Below are 16,053 nucleotides of genomic sequence, written 5' to 3' on the forward strand. Positions count from 1 at the left end.
AATGTATTGAGTGTTGGGGGAAAATTGTTGAGCCTGCGTGGGGTGAGGCTCTCAGGAATGTGACCTTTGATGTGAGCCGGTGACTTAAGGCAGTCCAGGGTGAGATAAGACACAGATGGAACCATACGTGCCCTGACTGACCTTTTAGATGTTGTTGATTGACCGGGTCCCTTAAGGGAGGGTCACGGGGTCACCCCTACGTCGTCTGGTACTTTTCCCTAACACTCCTCCTTGAGGGGTGGGCTCTCCTGTGCTGAGGCAGCACAAACCTCCCTGAAGTGTATATAAGCTCCTGTTCTCCTCTTCAACTTCAGATCTTCCTGCTCCTTTTGGGGAAAGGAACATCTGTCCCTTTTCAGCTGAATTGTAGTCATTTGACTTCTGTCTGTGCTTACGACTTGTGTTGATGATTTCTGTATTCTTTATCATTTTTTCTATATTCTAGTTAGTAATAAATACTTATCACAAAGCAAGTTTAAGATACTTTGGATTTCTCACAAGGGATAAATCCACAAATTTCCACCACATTGAGGATTCTTTTTATATATACGAATATGTAATATATATATATATATATATATATATATATATATATATATTTATATATATATATATATGTGTATGTGTATATATATATATGTGTGTGTGTGTATGTATATATATATTATATATAAGTTAGTATTAGATTAGAGTGCCTCAGGTCCTACGGTGCACTTATTCCAAGCCTCCAATCTATAATCTTACTGCAAATGTAAATTTATATTGTATTGTATTGTATTACAGCGTGTTGTGTAACAGCTTACCAGAGTGATATTGGAAAATCAACAAATTAGTCTTTTTAGGGAGGAAGTTGTCCCTTGCCAAATAAATAATTTATTACATCTTTTTTATTATATATGTATCAATAAAACCCTGCATGACACGACGATAAAGGCAGACATGCTGGATGTTACTGAGTATGACAGGACAAACGCAGCTTTTCAAGGCATTTAATTTAAAGCCTGTGCAAGTGCTTCAGTTTCACACAATGGTCTTGGCAGCACTATTGTCATCCTCAGGGAGGAAATCTAACGGTGTCTCTGAGTTTTATTGTGACCTTACAGATGACAGGAGACTTTATTATACGGTAATTCACTTTTAGAATGTCATTTCAAATGAATTCAAATGCGCCCACACCGTGGAATAGAAAAGGAACACAATATATATTCAGAGAGCAGTTGAGTTTCAGTTCATTAAATCAAGATAGATTTTCCACTACGTTTGGTTTATTACGGTTTTCCCGTCTATGTGCGTCATGGTAAAGAGGCTGCTTTTGGGTTAATGCCCACATTTATTTTATTGTAGGCCACAAAATGAATATAAAATATTTCTGAGCATTGTCAAACCAAGAGATTGCACATTAAAATGCTCTTTGCCGTGTTTTAATGGGTCTTAATGTCTCAAAGCCGGCAGAAGCCCTCAAAACACGTGTAAGGGAGCCTTTAATGGGGGTGAGCTTCACAGCTAATGAAGCCATGACTTTATGCCTTAAGCTCCCCTCGCTCTCATAAAGTGGATGATGGGGGTCACAACAAAGAGCGCGGACTTGCATGTCTGGAGGCAGAGTGTGTGTGTGTGTGTGTGTGTGTGTGTGTGTGTGTGTGTGTGTGTGGGGAGGGGTATACGTGAAAAACCTTTCCACTGCCCATCTGCTGCAGCCCGCATAACTCGGCATGGCTCTATAGTCATGGTGATAGCCACTGGGCAGATGATGCGAAGGTAAGTGCATCTGGAAATGGATTTGAGCTCAGCAGATGGATGTTGACTAGAGTTCACTTTTAAACAATTCACAAAGACAAAAGACCTCAGGGGGGCTGCAACATTACCTCAACTCCTCCGCAGCTGATGCGCCGAAGGATTCTTGTCTTGCACGTTTATGAGAGACATTCTCTTCAAAGCGGCGGGTTTTGTGGGTTTTTTTCGGTGGTGCAGAGCAGTTGCGTCCAAACGATCCGGATGTGTCGATGAGACGAGGCCTCGGGTGTCGAAACGCGAGTTACCTCTGTTACCTCCTCGCTGTCCTCCTGTCCTCTGGGACCGCGTCAACCTTTGCTGTGCCTTTTGAATTACACGGACAAGCCAGGGAGGTTAATTTGATTGAGTATAAATTGTCCCTTCTCATTTCGAATGTGACACCGGTAGATATTAGCCACGCTCAACAGATTGCTTTTATGGTTCATATCTCACATGATCCGATGGCATCTGCGGTTTAAAGATATGATTTCCAGCTGAAACCAGAGCTTGGTTGACCAACGTTGCAGTAAATATTCCTCATTTAAGGTCAGTGTGAGGTACGTTTTATTTATATATATATATATATATATACAAACTTTTTTTCTCTACAAAGGAAAACAAAGTTATAGACATTTAAATTCTCGTCTAACCGGCTGATACTGTTATTGCACTGGGGTTTCATCACTTGTAAACGCATTTGCATCATACATTCTGATTTGATTTCCCCCTACCTATGTGAGAAAGTTTGCTTTGTGTTATAACTTGTCAACAAGGAACTCCAACCTGCACCCAGACGAGACAATCCAAATACATCAACGGCCACAAGGTGAATAAATCTCACATTGATGGATATTCAATGCCCAAAAGGTAAATACCTTCCTATATTAACAACCATTAATTGGCTCATCTGTCAGCAGCAGTCATTTTGCTTGTGGTGAGGTGCAGTCTGTTGGGGTCATTTTAAATCACACACTCGTCCATAGACGCCTTATTTTATAATCCCATTGACCATTTAAGGCAGTATGAGATATCGTAGTATACATATGTATAAATAGTATAGTTTAGTGTGCCATACAAAATGATATGGATTTTATTGCATTTAATTATCTTTGCTATTATCTGTGGACAGACGGCTTTTCTCATGACATGTAAATGCTTTCTCTTTTTTTACATTGTTTGACATGCCATGCTATGACTTCTTTATGACAAGTTCAGACATGCTATAAAACGACTTTAATGTCAGTCTATATCGATTTATGATGTATGTAAGGAGCTGATTGATGGGCGGGTGAGCCTATATAGGGTAGGAACCTTTGGGGGCTCGGCAGGTGTTTCCAGCCGGAATAGCAAAACAGTTTTTGACCGCACGCTGGGTAGTCTCATGTAACTCTCCGGGTGGATGTATGGTAAATGTGTGACAGTTGGAAAATAAATGGACTAAACACAAAGGCTACAAGGACTGTCATTCATCTGCGACGAACAGCGGCGGGTCAACTAGGGTTTCCGGACAAAATGCCTCAGTGGCTTAAAGTGTAGGCTTAGCCTCTCAGTGACGATCTGCCTTTTAATTACATACCATCCTGTGACGTTTTTATGACTTTTTAGAAATACTGTCATATATATACACACACAACATATTACGCTACTTTTTCTTGTGAATTCTTTTCAACTTAGCACCCTGCACCCATCAGCACAACCAACTCTTTCCACTTTGTTACAGTATTGGACTAATCTGAGCTCTGTATTTGACCCTTTTACCATTTTCAGCACTCACCTCTGTCTCCCTCTGAATTATGTTTTTTCTACCCGCAGTCATTATCAGAAATTTCCTTGCAGTTAATTCTGCAGCAGCTGGAGTTCTTAAAGATGCATAACGGACTCTTAATGGCCTTATTTGACAACTTTATTTTTCTGCCCGGTATCCTTATTGTCAATCACACTGTGAACTCTGACCTCTCCTCCTCCCAACCCTTGCGGTCCTGCAATTAAAACTTTTCTTCATATATCCTGTAATGATCTGCTGCCTCCTTTTCTCGACATGTTACAAAGACCAGTTGGATGTTTCCCCTCAAACATAGCGACATAACAAGGACCATAAATACCAAATAGACATACAGGGTGTGGAGGCCGTTATCGGTCACGACCTGCATAAACGTTGGCGTTCTTCTTCTTGTCGCATTGACATGCCTCCATCTAGTGGCAGAAAGGAACACACATCTCCAGTTGGGCAATTTTATTCAAAAGTTGAAAATAAAATTCGCAGGTCAATTGATACTCAATTAAAATGGAATTCCACTCATTCCAGTTGTAAAACCAAGGACAAGCTGTAAAATGTCTCGGTGTACATCGGAGTAACATCACAGTCATTGTAGAATCCGGGCAGACCAGTGGGATAATTCGCTCGTAGCTTTCTGAGCTGGCATCGGCCACGTTGGTTTGGAAAAGGACCAAAACTACCGAGCACAAGCTGTCGCCGACGCGTCCCGCCGACCGGCATATTCTCCGTGCAGCTGCTGCGATTCTGAGGAGGACGAGCGCTGACGAGCCGACAACTGAGGGGGGAAGGAGATTTAAAACAACAAACAAAAAAAAAAAAAAAAAGAAGAGAAGCGGAGCAGATCGAAATGTCCTACCAAGCAGCGGTGACGGAAGGAAACTTTTTAAGTTTGTGTTTAAAGTATCTCACGGATTACAAAGACTATAACAATCCTATTCACACTGGAATGCTCACAGACTATACGAGTGTAACTTTTCAAAATATAATACTGCGCGTTTTCGCAGCTTGTCTATCCAGGAGTTGATCCTGCAATACATATTGAGTGGTTTTCTGCCAGGGATTTTTTCGGTTAGTTTTTACACCGCATCACCGGTCTCTTTCTTGAATACTTGGAATTTGTATTTAATGCCGTTTTCTTCTTGGATTTCATTCGGCACGCCAGGAAATCTGGTTTGGAAACGAGACAAAAAACAACAAACGTCCATTAAAAAGTCCCCAAAAAATTAATAATTGCATGGATAAAACAATAATCAAACATAGATTAGCTTTCAGTGTGGAAGAAAACCGTCTCACATAAAACGTGCAAAGTACTTTTTCAATAAGAGTTGAATGACAAGAAAATACCAAAGAATTCAGCAAATTTTGTGTTTTGGAAGTATTAAAAGTATTTTAACCAAAACCTTCAGACGGGGCCTGACGTTTGATTTGTAAAAAGGGAGCAAAGCCTGACGTGTTTAAAATAACTTTGCATGTAAAAGGACAAGCTGCACCAACACACATACCCTTCCTGTACTTTGAAGAGTCCTCTGTCAAACTCGGGGAAGAAAACGTTGCAGTCAAAGTCCGCCATGACGTCCGTCAGGTAAACCAAGTCACACCACGGGTGCTTCAGCGCAACCTGATCAGCAACACGAAGCAACGAAGGCTCTGGTCACATTCACGCTATTCACGTTGATGTGAGACATGAAGGATTTTTCCTCTAATCTAAGATCACACAACACAACTTTGCGGCTGCGCTTGGCAATAAAATAATTCCATCTGGGCAGACCGGTTCAGCCGGGAATGCTGGTAAAACGTGCGTCACGGGGAGTTTAACGCTCAGGCTGCTTCACCTCATAGACCTGCGTCCCTCCGACGACCCAGATGGTCTCAATCAAGTCGGCGAGGGGGGGCTGCACAGCCAGACGGGCAGCGGCGTCCAAGTCCTCGCACAAGAAATGGGCGTGATCTGGAACTGACCTGTGAGAGGAGACGAAAAAAAAAAATATATGAAAAAGATTTGTTCAGGATGACCCGAAATATGGCTTTCCGCCCTTGTTGGCGCAGGCGAGAGAGCACTCACTCCAGTGTTTTGCTCAGCACCACGTGCAGGACATTGGGCAGTGGGAAATCAGGTTTTGGGACGGAGTACCAGCACAGTTTTCCCCAAACCATCATGTTCATCTTCCCTGAAATAGAAAACAATGAGATGTTTAAAACGTAAGTCCGACCGGTTGCAGCTCTCAAGTCTCTTTGTGTGGCACGAAGCACATGAACTGGGCTGGATATGGATAATAGCAATGAATGGTAACACTATTTAGATGTAATACATTTGGAATAATAACTAGTTTCAATGTAATCCAGATTACATTTAATATGATGTGATAATGATGTTGAGTAGTACCTGGTCTCGACACCCCCTGAACATGGTTCCTAAAGTACCGGAATTCAGATCTGCAACAGTCACATTTTCAATATCATTATTTTGTTTCCCCCACAATATCAAATCAGACAGAACAACAAGTCAGATCTGTTGCAAAGTACATTAACTCAGTGTTCTGCTTTCCACAAAGAACAAAACGATGGATCGAAGTTCCATAATAAACCAAAAAACCGGCTCCACATAGGAAACCTCAATTATAACAACTTCATTTGAAACTTGTCAGATAAAAATACCCAGTAAATCAGTATCTCCTCTGGTCAATTACAATTCATTGTAGCATATAATTTTAGGTAGCCTTATTACTCACATCACTGGTATGCATTTATGAACTAACCATATTTAAATCACTGAAAACTGGGCAGTGACAACTATCATTAGCAACCTCGATGCTAAATACCTTCAAAACCATATGTCTGCAGAGAATGCAAGCTAATGGCTAAACAGCAACAGCCCCACGGGGTCTGACTCCAGCACGCAAAGAGGCTTCACTCTTACGGGAGGTCCCAGGGCATTTGTCCGTCCTTCCCGATGCCCCCTCCGCTGCAGGCCGCCGCTATGAGGCGGACCGGCTTCTTCTGCACGTTGTCCCCGCTCATTGTTGTCTTTCTCGCTCTCGCTCTCCCCGACGTGCGGTCAAAAAAAAGCAGGGAAACAAGCTCCTGCAACGTGCACTTCTTTCCCCGGAGCCGAGCACGCTTTATAGCGACTCGATCCGAGGGAATCGCCGCCCCCCAACCGCCCCCCGGACGGGGCGGAGATCCGGGCTGACGTCGACCGTGCGGCGTGACCCGCTCACGAGGTCACACACCTCGTTGAATGCGGGGAAAGACAAACCGTTTTCAGCAGTTTTGTTGCTAGATTTGGAAAGTTTTCAGATTACCCTGGCAACTTTTTAGCAACTTTTTAGCGAGGCATTTTCCTTCCTGCGTGACACAGAAACAGTATTTTTTCCTGGTGAGTGACGACCAGCCGGTCCGTGTACCACACCTCATTGTTGTGTCCAAGGTACAAGGTGAAGGTGCTTGTTCAATAAAATAGCATATGTACGCCTTATTATTATACTATACTTGTACATCTAATTATTAATTACCAATAGAAGGCTTAAAACCATAATTATTCAGAATGTCTCGGTTTAAAGAAATGTTTCAATAATTCAATATGTTGTATTTAAAAATGTCTGATCATAAAACATGTGCTGCGTTTATATTATTTTAACCAATAAATCTAAACTAACATGTCAAATCATACTTTTTTGAGTGACGTTCTTTTGTATTTTACGAACCAACGCTCATTACTTAATGACGTCATCGCGCCTTGGCATCACAACGTCATTTAGCTTTTAGCAACAAATCCAATATGGCGCCTTTCACGTTTTCCACTGGGGCTCCAGAGGGCTCTTCACCAGCTTCTCTCTCTCCAAGAAGATACTTTATTATGTTTACCCACCATCACTTTGTCTTATGTCTCCACTGGAAGTGGATCCTAGAAGGCACTTTATTATCTTTGATCAGTAGGCACATCCACAAAGGCACTTCTTTATGTCTTATGAGGAAGTCATTGGATTTTCTGCAATGAAAATGCCCCCCATACCAACTCAGAGTGCACCAGTGCACATAGCTTAGGCTAATTTAAATGTTTATAATTATCAAAAATATATGAAAAAATAGCATGTGCAGCACATTATCTAAGTATACGTGTGCATAAAAAAAGATCAAAAGAATTCAACATTAGTCATTTTTTTGCCATTTCAATAGTTAAATTTGGTCAGTCTTTATACAAAAACTAATGATTTACAATCACCTGGGAGACTAAAGCACACACATTCACGTTTTGGTTAAATATATACAAAAGTAGTTAAGAAAGCACAAAACCGAAAGCACAAAACCAAATATACAAAAGTTATTTACAAAATATATAATGAAAGGCCTGGTGAAACTCTCAACCTAATATTCCCTACTACTGTACATCAGGCTTTTGTGTCCTAAATAGAAAGAAAAAAAACCCACACACTATGCAGATCCATGACGGTGTCGGCTAATTTTCTGTTTATGAAATATTTAGGGAGTTGTTTTTAGCAAAGTAAACCACCGTGCGTTATTTCATTCATAACACACATGAGTCACACACAAGAAATCTCCCATATTCTTCAAACTGTGTTGCTGGGTCCCAAAACTCAGGATGGGACAATTAATGAGAAGTGATGCTCAGACACACGTTCAGCTGATCTGCTGAATTACACATTCACCCCAACGGCAAACTGACATAGGGTGTTGATGGGGGAGAAGAAACGCATTGCGGATGATGACAAGTCGTTTTATGGAAGACCATAGGTTACCTCAAAAGTCCAACTCTCTCTCTTGAATGTCAGCATTGTCGCTGAATTCCCCCCGTGGTTCATGAGATGTGTGGTACGTATCATCTGGAGACCAAGACATGTTATGGATTTATGGATCTAGCTATAGTTGTTAGTCACAGTTACTGCTGTTGTCAGCTGAGGGCACTTCAAGAGAAGAGGAAATCCAGATGACTGAGGGACCCTTTGTATTCTTCTGTTTTCACACTAGTTGCTCTGCCTCCAGGATTTAGTGCTGCTTCTGAGGGAAATGTCTTCTTCACGCCGGCGCTTCTGTGTGGAATTTCCCTTTTCTGCATTAAAACAGGAAACACCAATGTCAATAAATTAAACGGTGAAGTTAATCTACCTGCCTGTAGGTATGCGTGCATATACAGTGCATCCGGATACAGCGCTTCACTTTTTCCACATTTTGTTATGTTACAGCCTTATTCCAAAATGGATTAAATTCATTATTTTCCTCAACATTCTACACACAACAACCCATAATGACAAAGTGAAAACTGTTTTTTGCAAATATTTGCAAATCTGTTAAAAATAAAGAACAAAAACATAACATATACATAAGTATTCACAGCCGTTGCTCAATACTGAAGCACCTTTGGCAGCAATTACAGCCTCAAGTCTTCTTGGGTATGATTCCACAAGCGTGGCACACCTATTTCTGGGCAGTTTCTCCCATTCTTCTTTGCAGAACCTCTCAAGTTCCATCAGGTTGGATGGGGAGCGTCGATGCACAGCCATTTTCAGATCTCTCCAGAGATGTTCAATCGGGTTCAAGTTAGGGCTCTGGCTGGGCCACTCAAGGACATTCACAGAGTTGCCCCGAAGCCACCCCTTTGTTATCTTTGCTGCGCGCTTCGGGTCGTTGTCCTGTTGGAAGATGAAACGTCGCCCCAGTCTGAGGTCCAGAGCGCTTTGGAGCATGTTTTCATCAAGGATGTCTCTGTACATTGCTGCATTCATCCTTCCCTCAATCCCGACGAGTCTCCCAGTTCCTCCTGCTGAAAAACATCCCCACAGCATGATGCTGCCACCACCATGCTTCACTGTAGGGATGGTATTGGCCAGGTGATGAGCAGTGCCTGGTTTCCTCCAGACATGACGCTTGGCATTCAGGCCAAAGAGTTCAATCTTTGTTTCATCAGACCAGAGAATTTTGTTTCTCATGGTCTGAGAGTCATTCAGGTGCTTTTTTGCAAACTCCAGGCGGGCTGTCATGTGATTTTTAGTGGCTTCCCTCTGGCCACTCTACCAAACAGGCCTGATTTGTGGAGTGCTGCAGAGATGGTTGTCCTTCTGGAAGGTTCTCCTCTCTTCATAGAACAACGCTGGAGCTCTGTCAGAGTGACCATCGGGTTCCTGGTCACCTCCCTGACTAAGGCCCTTCTTCCCTGATCGCTCAGTCTGGCTGGGCGGCCAACTCTAGGAAGAGTCCTGGTGGTTCCAAACTTCTTCCATCTCTGGATGATGGAGGCCCCTGTGCTCATTGGGACTTTCAATGCTGCAGAAATCTTTCTGTACCCTTCACCAGATCTGTGCCTCGATACAATTCTGTCTCTGAGGTCTACAGATAATTCCTTGGACTGGCTTGGTTTATGCTCTGATATGTCAACTGTGATACCTTATATCGACAGGTGTGTGCCTTTCTCAATCATGTCCAATCCACTGAATTCAGCACGGGTGGACTCCATTCAAGTTGTAGAAACATCTCAAGGATGATCAGTGGAAACAGGATGCACCTCAGCTAAATTTTGAGTGTCATGGCAAAGGCTGTGAATACTTATGTACATGTTATGTTTTCATTCTTTATTTTTAACAGATTTGCAAAAAATTTGCAAAAAACAGTTTTCACTTTGTCATTATGGGTTGTTGTGTGTAGAATGTTGAGGAAAATAATGAATTTAATCCATTTTGGAATAAGGCTGTAACATAACAAAATGTGGAAAAAGTGAAGCGCTGTGAATACTTTCCGGATGCACTGTACATGGAATTTAACACATTTTCCGCATCTATTAAAGGAATAGACAGTTGTGCTTTGTACACGAGTAGTTTCATGGGATCTGTAAGTTGTAAACAAAAATGAAATAGATAAACCCTGAATGTATTACATGGACTGGTTGATGTTGTGCAGTATGTACTTGTAAAGATGTCTGTAATCATGTCAGGCTTGTTTTGGGAGAACGGCCGTAGTTGAGTTATGACAGTCATGTTGTCTGTTACCAAATCTTGCAGACCTAGGGCAGCAGATATTTGATTGCACGCTGCCAGCCGGCCCAAGTTTAACTTATATCAATTTTATGTTTTTAGCCTTTGCTCTAATGACTTTGCTTAACATTTAAAAGTCTCGCGCAATTCTTAATGTATGTATTAACAACTCAAGAAATTATCTCAACCAAAGTCAACCATCCAACCTGCATACCTGTTGGAAATGATGCTGTATATGTGGAGAGGCCTTCAGAGGAGCCTCCCGGACCACGACTGGTCCCCGAATTGAGAACCCCGTCATTTGCAACACTGTTGGGATTGGCAGGAACTGCTGCCAGCAGGCCTGCAAGGCGAGCAAAGCATTGGAATCCGGGTCAACACCAGACAACACTTGCATTGTAGCAGTTGGCTCTATATTTCTGCACTGATGAAAGCATTTCAAACATTACTGGGGTTTTATCTGCAAAGTGCCCCTTATTGATTACGCAGCACCAGCATTTATCTAGCTCCGCTTTATTCTAATGCAACCTTGCGTAATTTGCATTTATAAAAAAGGTTGTGCGTATGTGGTTCATGTCCCTACCCAGTCCTCTGTAGCTGGAAAGCTGCTGGTAAATTTGCTTCATGCGCTCTATGTTGACGCGGCTGGACTCGGCGTGGTTCACCATAGGCCTCGGGTAGTGGACTCCCACGATGCACTTGGCTGCCTTCTGCACTTCCTCCGGGGCATTCCAAGGATCATAGATGTATTTGGCTGGAAAGCCTCTCAACACGGGCAAATAACGCCTGGAAGCAGAGAAAGACGGCGGGTTCGGAGGATGAACGATTTGTGGAGCATGATATAAGGCGGAGTAAAATATCGCGGCGCACTACATATCAGTGCGTGTTGTTACATAATTGCCATGATAGATAAGTACTAACACGAGTAAAATGGACTGTGAAAGCTCATTCTTTGCCATATCGGCATTAAATGCACTAAATTAGCTCACACAATTTGCCTCATTGTTCAATCAATTTCTACACATGACTGTATTGTGACAAACCGTGGCAAATCATTCCCCCATGTGAGGCAACGGATGACCACAATCCAACAACGAGATGTTATTTTCCCATTTGAAATGAGCGAAGGAGCACAAATCATCATCAACATCATCATGAGCTTTTGAAATCACGGGGCTGCAGATGGAGGTACCGACTGACCGTATGAAGTCCCCGTTGGGGTCCGTGCGCCTTCCAAATCCCACTGGGCAGTAGCAGTGGAAGAACTGCTGGAAAAATGAACTGCACGAAAGCCACATCCAGCTGCCGGCATTCACGCTCCAGTCCGCATCTATGAGCAGCTCTTCAAACACCTGTACGAGACACAGTGCAATGCATGTGATGTCAATCACAGAAAGAAACCGCAGGACGGCCGCAGCCAGGCACCTTCGTTTATATTCGGGATACTAAATCTCCGTTCTCACCTTCATGCCTTCTTCCCAGCTGACCCAGAGGTCTCCCCTGGTGAGGAAGCAGGCCACGGCGTGCCTCGCCAAGTGATGGATCCAGCCCTCCTGCCTCAGCTGGGTCATAATGGCGTCGATCCAGGGAAAGCCCGTCCGCCCCTCCGCCCACTTGGCCAGCGCCTCTGGGTTTCGGTCCCAGGGGATCTGCACGCAGACGGGGTTTCCCTCCATCTTGTCAAAGCAGGGGTTGTTGGTGGCCGTCGTGTAGAAGAACTCCCTCCACAACAGCTGGCCGTACAGGGAAAGCGGCGGGGTGCTGTTCTTCTTGACCTGATGGGGCACACAATATCACTTTAAATTAAAACAGAAGGCAGGTAGAAAAGCTGTATTTAATTATGATTTTAAGATGAAGGCGGCGAGTATTGCCTCGGCTCACGCGTCTCACAACATAAATCTGTGAGTGAAAGCAAATTATGATACACGTCAGCTGTCTTTTTCCAAATACGAATGGCCTCTGTTATTTCTTGTCTGGTATTTGGTCATTCATACCTTCCTGTAAAGATCGGTGAGCTTGAAGTAGAAGAGCCGACAAGAGAGACAACCAAAGCGCAGGTAGGGGCTGAGGCCGGTGGGACTGGCCAGCAGGGAGTTGGCGTTCATTCGCGGCCTCTCAAAGTTTGCCACCCACGCCTGGGGGAAAAAAAACAACATTGATCAAAACAATCCCACTGTGATTGGCGAAAGAAAATAATAAAGTCTCAGCACTTAAAACCTGAGGTTTGAAAAGAGGTCAAAGAGGCGATAGATGGCGCTATAGGATATAAATCTATTTATTTACCACATATGGGCTGCTTTTTACCATTTTTGTTCAGTTTGGATTCCTCTGCCTCTCCTATAGATCTGGCTAGAGGTCAACTGATACTTTTCAGCCGCCACCATCTATCGTCAAAAGACGTATATCTCATGCAACATCCTCTACTGTCCTCATCTTCTCAACTCGTGTTGTCATTGGTTACCACATTGTGTTTGATTACCATGGAGCTTTACCGGTGTCTTTTCTATCTATGTGCATGAAATGAAACTTGAGCCAAGTAAGCAATCAACCAATCCAAAGGGAATCACACCGATATTCCTTATTGTTACCTTTCTCTCCAGGTGTCGCTCTAGCCTCATGAGGGCTTCTGTTTCTCCACCCGGCCATACAGCGGTGGTCAGGCCTTCTGTCTCAAAACCTGAAAAGCAACAACAATTCAAATATATTCCCCAAACTTCTTCAAAGCCATAAAAATAAACATTCAAGTAAGACACTAACCAAGCTCTTCCAGGGAGGGCACCGCAAACTTGTCATCGTGATCTTTGCTGAGTGGTGTGGCACATCTTTGGACGACCTCGGCTGTGATGGTCTCTGCAGGCAGCTCCACGGCGTCCATGCGGTTGACGAGCGTCTGGAAGCGCTTGTACGTGAGCGGAGACTGACCGTCGTTGAGCTCTATGATCCTTCGGGGGAAAGAGGAATTGAAGAGAAATAAACATAAGTCTTCTACTTCTACTATGGGACTTGTGTTTCACCTGAAACGATGAAGTCACTCACCTGTCCAGATTGTAGAGGGTGTGAGCAGTCCGCACCATGACCTCCACCCCGGCCTCGCTGGCTAGTTTCTGGATGGCAGCATCGCGTTCCTTGCCAAACGGCTCAGAGTCGTACTCGTAAGATAGACGAGTAGTCTGCCACTCCTGAGGGACAGCAATAGATATCATTTATTGTTTTAATCTGCAAGGAAATTGATGGGACTTCTAAGCAATTCGCGAAGTTCCTTGTCAGGTCACCTATTGTTTATTAAGTCACCGTTACACGAGCTGTAACATTATAAGAAGTATAATCTTATGAGTGTAAGAATGCATCTTCTACTCTACTTCATCGATGCTACCTTAAAAATCCGAGGGAAGACGTCTGTAGGCTGGCCTCTGATGACGAACAAGCGGGAGTTGAGTTTGCGCAGGCTGGCATCCAAGTCCTCTAAGCACTGCAACAAAAATCTCAGAGCCCACAAGATCGTTGATTAATGGCTTATAAACCAAGAGGGTTACAAGGTGAATGTGTTCTCATTGATCAACTAGATTCACTATTTAGCAAGATAATAAAGGTAAAATCTAGGGGTTTAAATGCACAAATTACCTCGCAAAGTGGAAATTAAAATTTAGACCATCAGTGATATTTACAAAATCAAGGCCACAGAACCGAAATCTCTCATCAATGAAGAGAGTGCATGAAAATCCGTTGTTTTAATGTGAACAGGCGGCGCCTCTTCTGGTGGAGAATTTCTACACGCACAGTCGAGCCTACACAGCTCTTGCATGAGAGCATCAGCAGGCGGACTGCTGCACTCGACACAGCGGTGAGTGTGTGTCGAGTGAGTTGTCAGTAACTGTGGTAAAAGGTGGTGTTTCCCTGCACCAACCAGAAAACCTCTCATTTCACATTTCAGCAGGAGGTGACAGTCACTACAGCGAGGCCCAGGAGCACTGGACATTCATTTGGTTTATTTATTCCTGAAGCAAACTTCTGAAATTTGAAGTCCTTGTTAACTCAAGACGTGTGGTGATGCTGTAAACAATATCATCTTTTTTTGGAAAATAACCTCTTACTTTGTTAACATGTAAACAGAGTCATTAAATTCTGTGTAATCCTGCATGGAATCTCGCCTGACTGTCTTCTTCTGTACTGGGTTGTTATTTTAAAAATGACATAATATGCATTTCAGTTGATATCATTGATGGAGAAACTAAGCATATATTCCGAAAAACAGTAAACAACAAAAAGCTTTAAATGTGCCGACGGTAATGTGGTTTATTATTATTATTATGCTCGTATTGAAGTGGGAGGAGTCTGCTATAGGTGATGACGTAATCATCATAACAACCCACTGACCCAATTCCTTGTCCCTTCGTTTCGGGCTGAGCCTCGGGTTAGTTGCTTATACCTTTTACACACCTTTTCGTCACACTTTATAAATGATTTAAAATGATGGGACACAGTCCACTGAATTCAGATTTAACTCCACATGCGCACGTGAGGTCGGTGATGAAATGTCATTTCCCCCCCCGCCTTATTACCTCCACCTGTTGATGCCCACGTTGGAGGAGCCCGCAAACCAGGGGTCCAGGATGTACACGCAGCGCAGGGAGTCCGCGTCCCGGATGGAGTCCCTTAGAGACGGGTTGTCGTGCAGCCGCAGTCCCTTCCTGAACCAGTGGATGGTGTTGACCACCATGTTCCTCTTTTTATTCCAGGTGAGGTTAGAAAGATGGTAGGAGGGCGAGCGGTTTTATTTTGGGGTAGGTGTCGCACGAGCGAGGGTGAAGCCCCGCGAGCTCGAAAAAACAACAACAACCAGAAGACGCTGAAATTCCCCCAGTTCGTCTACGCGCGTAACGTTGGTCCGCACAAAGGTCCCGCACATCCGAGTCCACTACGACGTTGACAACATGGTAACGCCGGGTTGACGCGTCTGACACCGATAACGTCCTTCCAGTGTCTCCGCCGGTGTGGTCACGAGGGGGGCAACGAACGGAGCGCTCTGATTGGTCAGAATCCACCGTTACGCAACGCGTTATCCGTCACGTGTACATAACGTGCTTTCCTCCTCCTGTTATCAATATTATGAATTGTATCTTTCTGTCATATGCTGTGAAAGTTTTCGCAACATAAAAGAAAGACGACCCCTAAAGTATCTGATAAGGCAGCAAATCGGAGTTTTGGGGGTCAAGTTACATGTGGGTTACGTGGTGAAACAAGAAGTACCCGGATGAGCACATGCCGAGAAGGCGGGCCTTGCTCGAGATAGGTGTGCTCGATTTAGCTCACGGATCCCACCGCTAACACTGCGTTAATGCGGTTGGTCGAGAATAGGCAACCCTAAAGGACGATGTTTTATGACTCGCATCCACACTTTTCCTAAAAAGTGATGTGTCTATCAGCTGTTCAGCCACGGAGATACAGTTGGATTCACCCTGAAGCAGGATATATAAGCATATGCTTCACCGGTACCTCCTGTGCTTTAGCACATATCTACCT

General features: G+C 43.6%; 2 protein-coding genes across 2 annotated transcripts; both read right to left on the bottom strand.

Annotated features, from left to right (window-relative positions):
* Positions 1-3,991: 3,991 nt before the first annotated feature.
* LOC120809365 (zgc:153031) lies at positions 3,992-7,230 on the bottom strand. Its single transcript, XM_040163099.2, has 6 exons — positions 6,468-7,230; positions 5,934-5,983; positions 5,613-5,718; positions 5,383-5,509; positions 5,053-5,168; positions 3,992-4,717 (listed from the first exon to the last, which is right to left on the bottom strand). The coding sequence occupies exons 1-6, from the start codon at positions 6,566-6,568 to the stop codon at positions 4,627-4,629; spliced, it is 591 nt and encodes a 196-aa protein (XP_040019033.2). The 5' UTR covers positions 6,569-7,230; the 3' UTR covers positions 3,992-4,626.
* A 158-nt stretch (positions 7,231-7,388) lies between these two features.
* LOC120809361 (cryptochrome-1) lies at positions 7,389-15,824 on the bottom strand. The gene is made up of 11 exons (XM_040163095.2): positions 15,093-15,824; positions 13,907-14,015; positions 13,570-13,712; positions 13,291-13,475; positions 13,122-13,210; positions 12,528-12,668; positions 11,997-12,308; positions 11,734-11,885; positions 11,117-11,319; positions 10,748-10,876; positions 7,389-8,618 (listed from the first exon to the last, which is right to left on the bottom strand). The coding sequence occupies exons 1-11, from the start codon at positions 15,248-15,250 to the stop codon at positions 8,533-8,535; spliced, it is 1,707 nt and encodes a 568-aa protein (XP_040019029.1). The 5' UTR covers positions 15,251-15,824; the 3' UTR covers positions 7,389-8,532.
* Positions 15,825-16,053: the final 229 nt, after the last annotated feature.

This window comes from Gasterosteus aculeatus, chromosome X (assembly GCF_964276395.1).
Source record: "Gasterosteus aculeatus chromosome X, fGasAcu3.hap1.1, whole genome shotgun sequence".
Taxonomy (NCBI): Eukaryota; Metazoa; Chordata; class Actinopteri; order Perciformes; family Gasterosteidae; genus Gasterosteus; species Gasterosteus aculeatus.

Bases quoted from the DNA above. Each gene is read 5' to 3' on its own strand.
- LOC120809365 (XM_040163099.2), bottom strand. From the start codon at position 6,568: ATGAGCGGGGACAACGTGCAGAAGAAGCCGGTCCGCCTCATAGCGGCG. The intron at 5,510-5,612 runs GTGAGTGCTCTC...CTCCTCTCACAG, and splicing joins GTGCTGAGCAAAACACTGGA to GTCAGTTCCAGATCACGCCC. The intron at 4,718-5,052 runs GTATGTGTGTTG...TTTCCAAACCAG, and splicing joins CTCTTCAAAGTACAGGAAGG to ATTTCCTGGCGTGCCGAATG.
- LOC120809361 (XM_040163095.2), bottom strand. From the start codon at position 15,250: ATGGTGGTCAACACCATCCACTGGTTCAGGAAGGGACTGCGGCTGCAC. The intron at 11,320-11,733 runs GTCAGTCGGTAC...CTCTGCTTCCAG, and splicing joins CCCAACGGGGACTTCATACG to GCGTTATTTGCCCGTGTTGA. The intron at 10,877-11,116 runs GTAGGGACATGA...CTCGCCTTGCAG, and splicing joins TTCCAGCTACAGAGGACTGG to GCCTGCTGGCAGCAGTTCCT.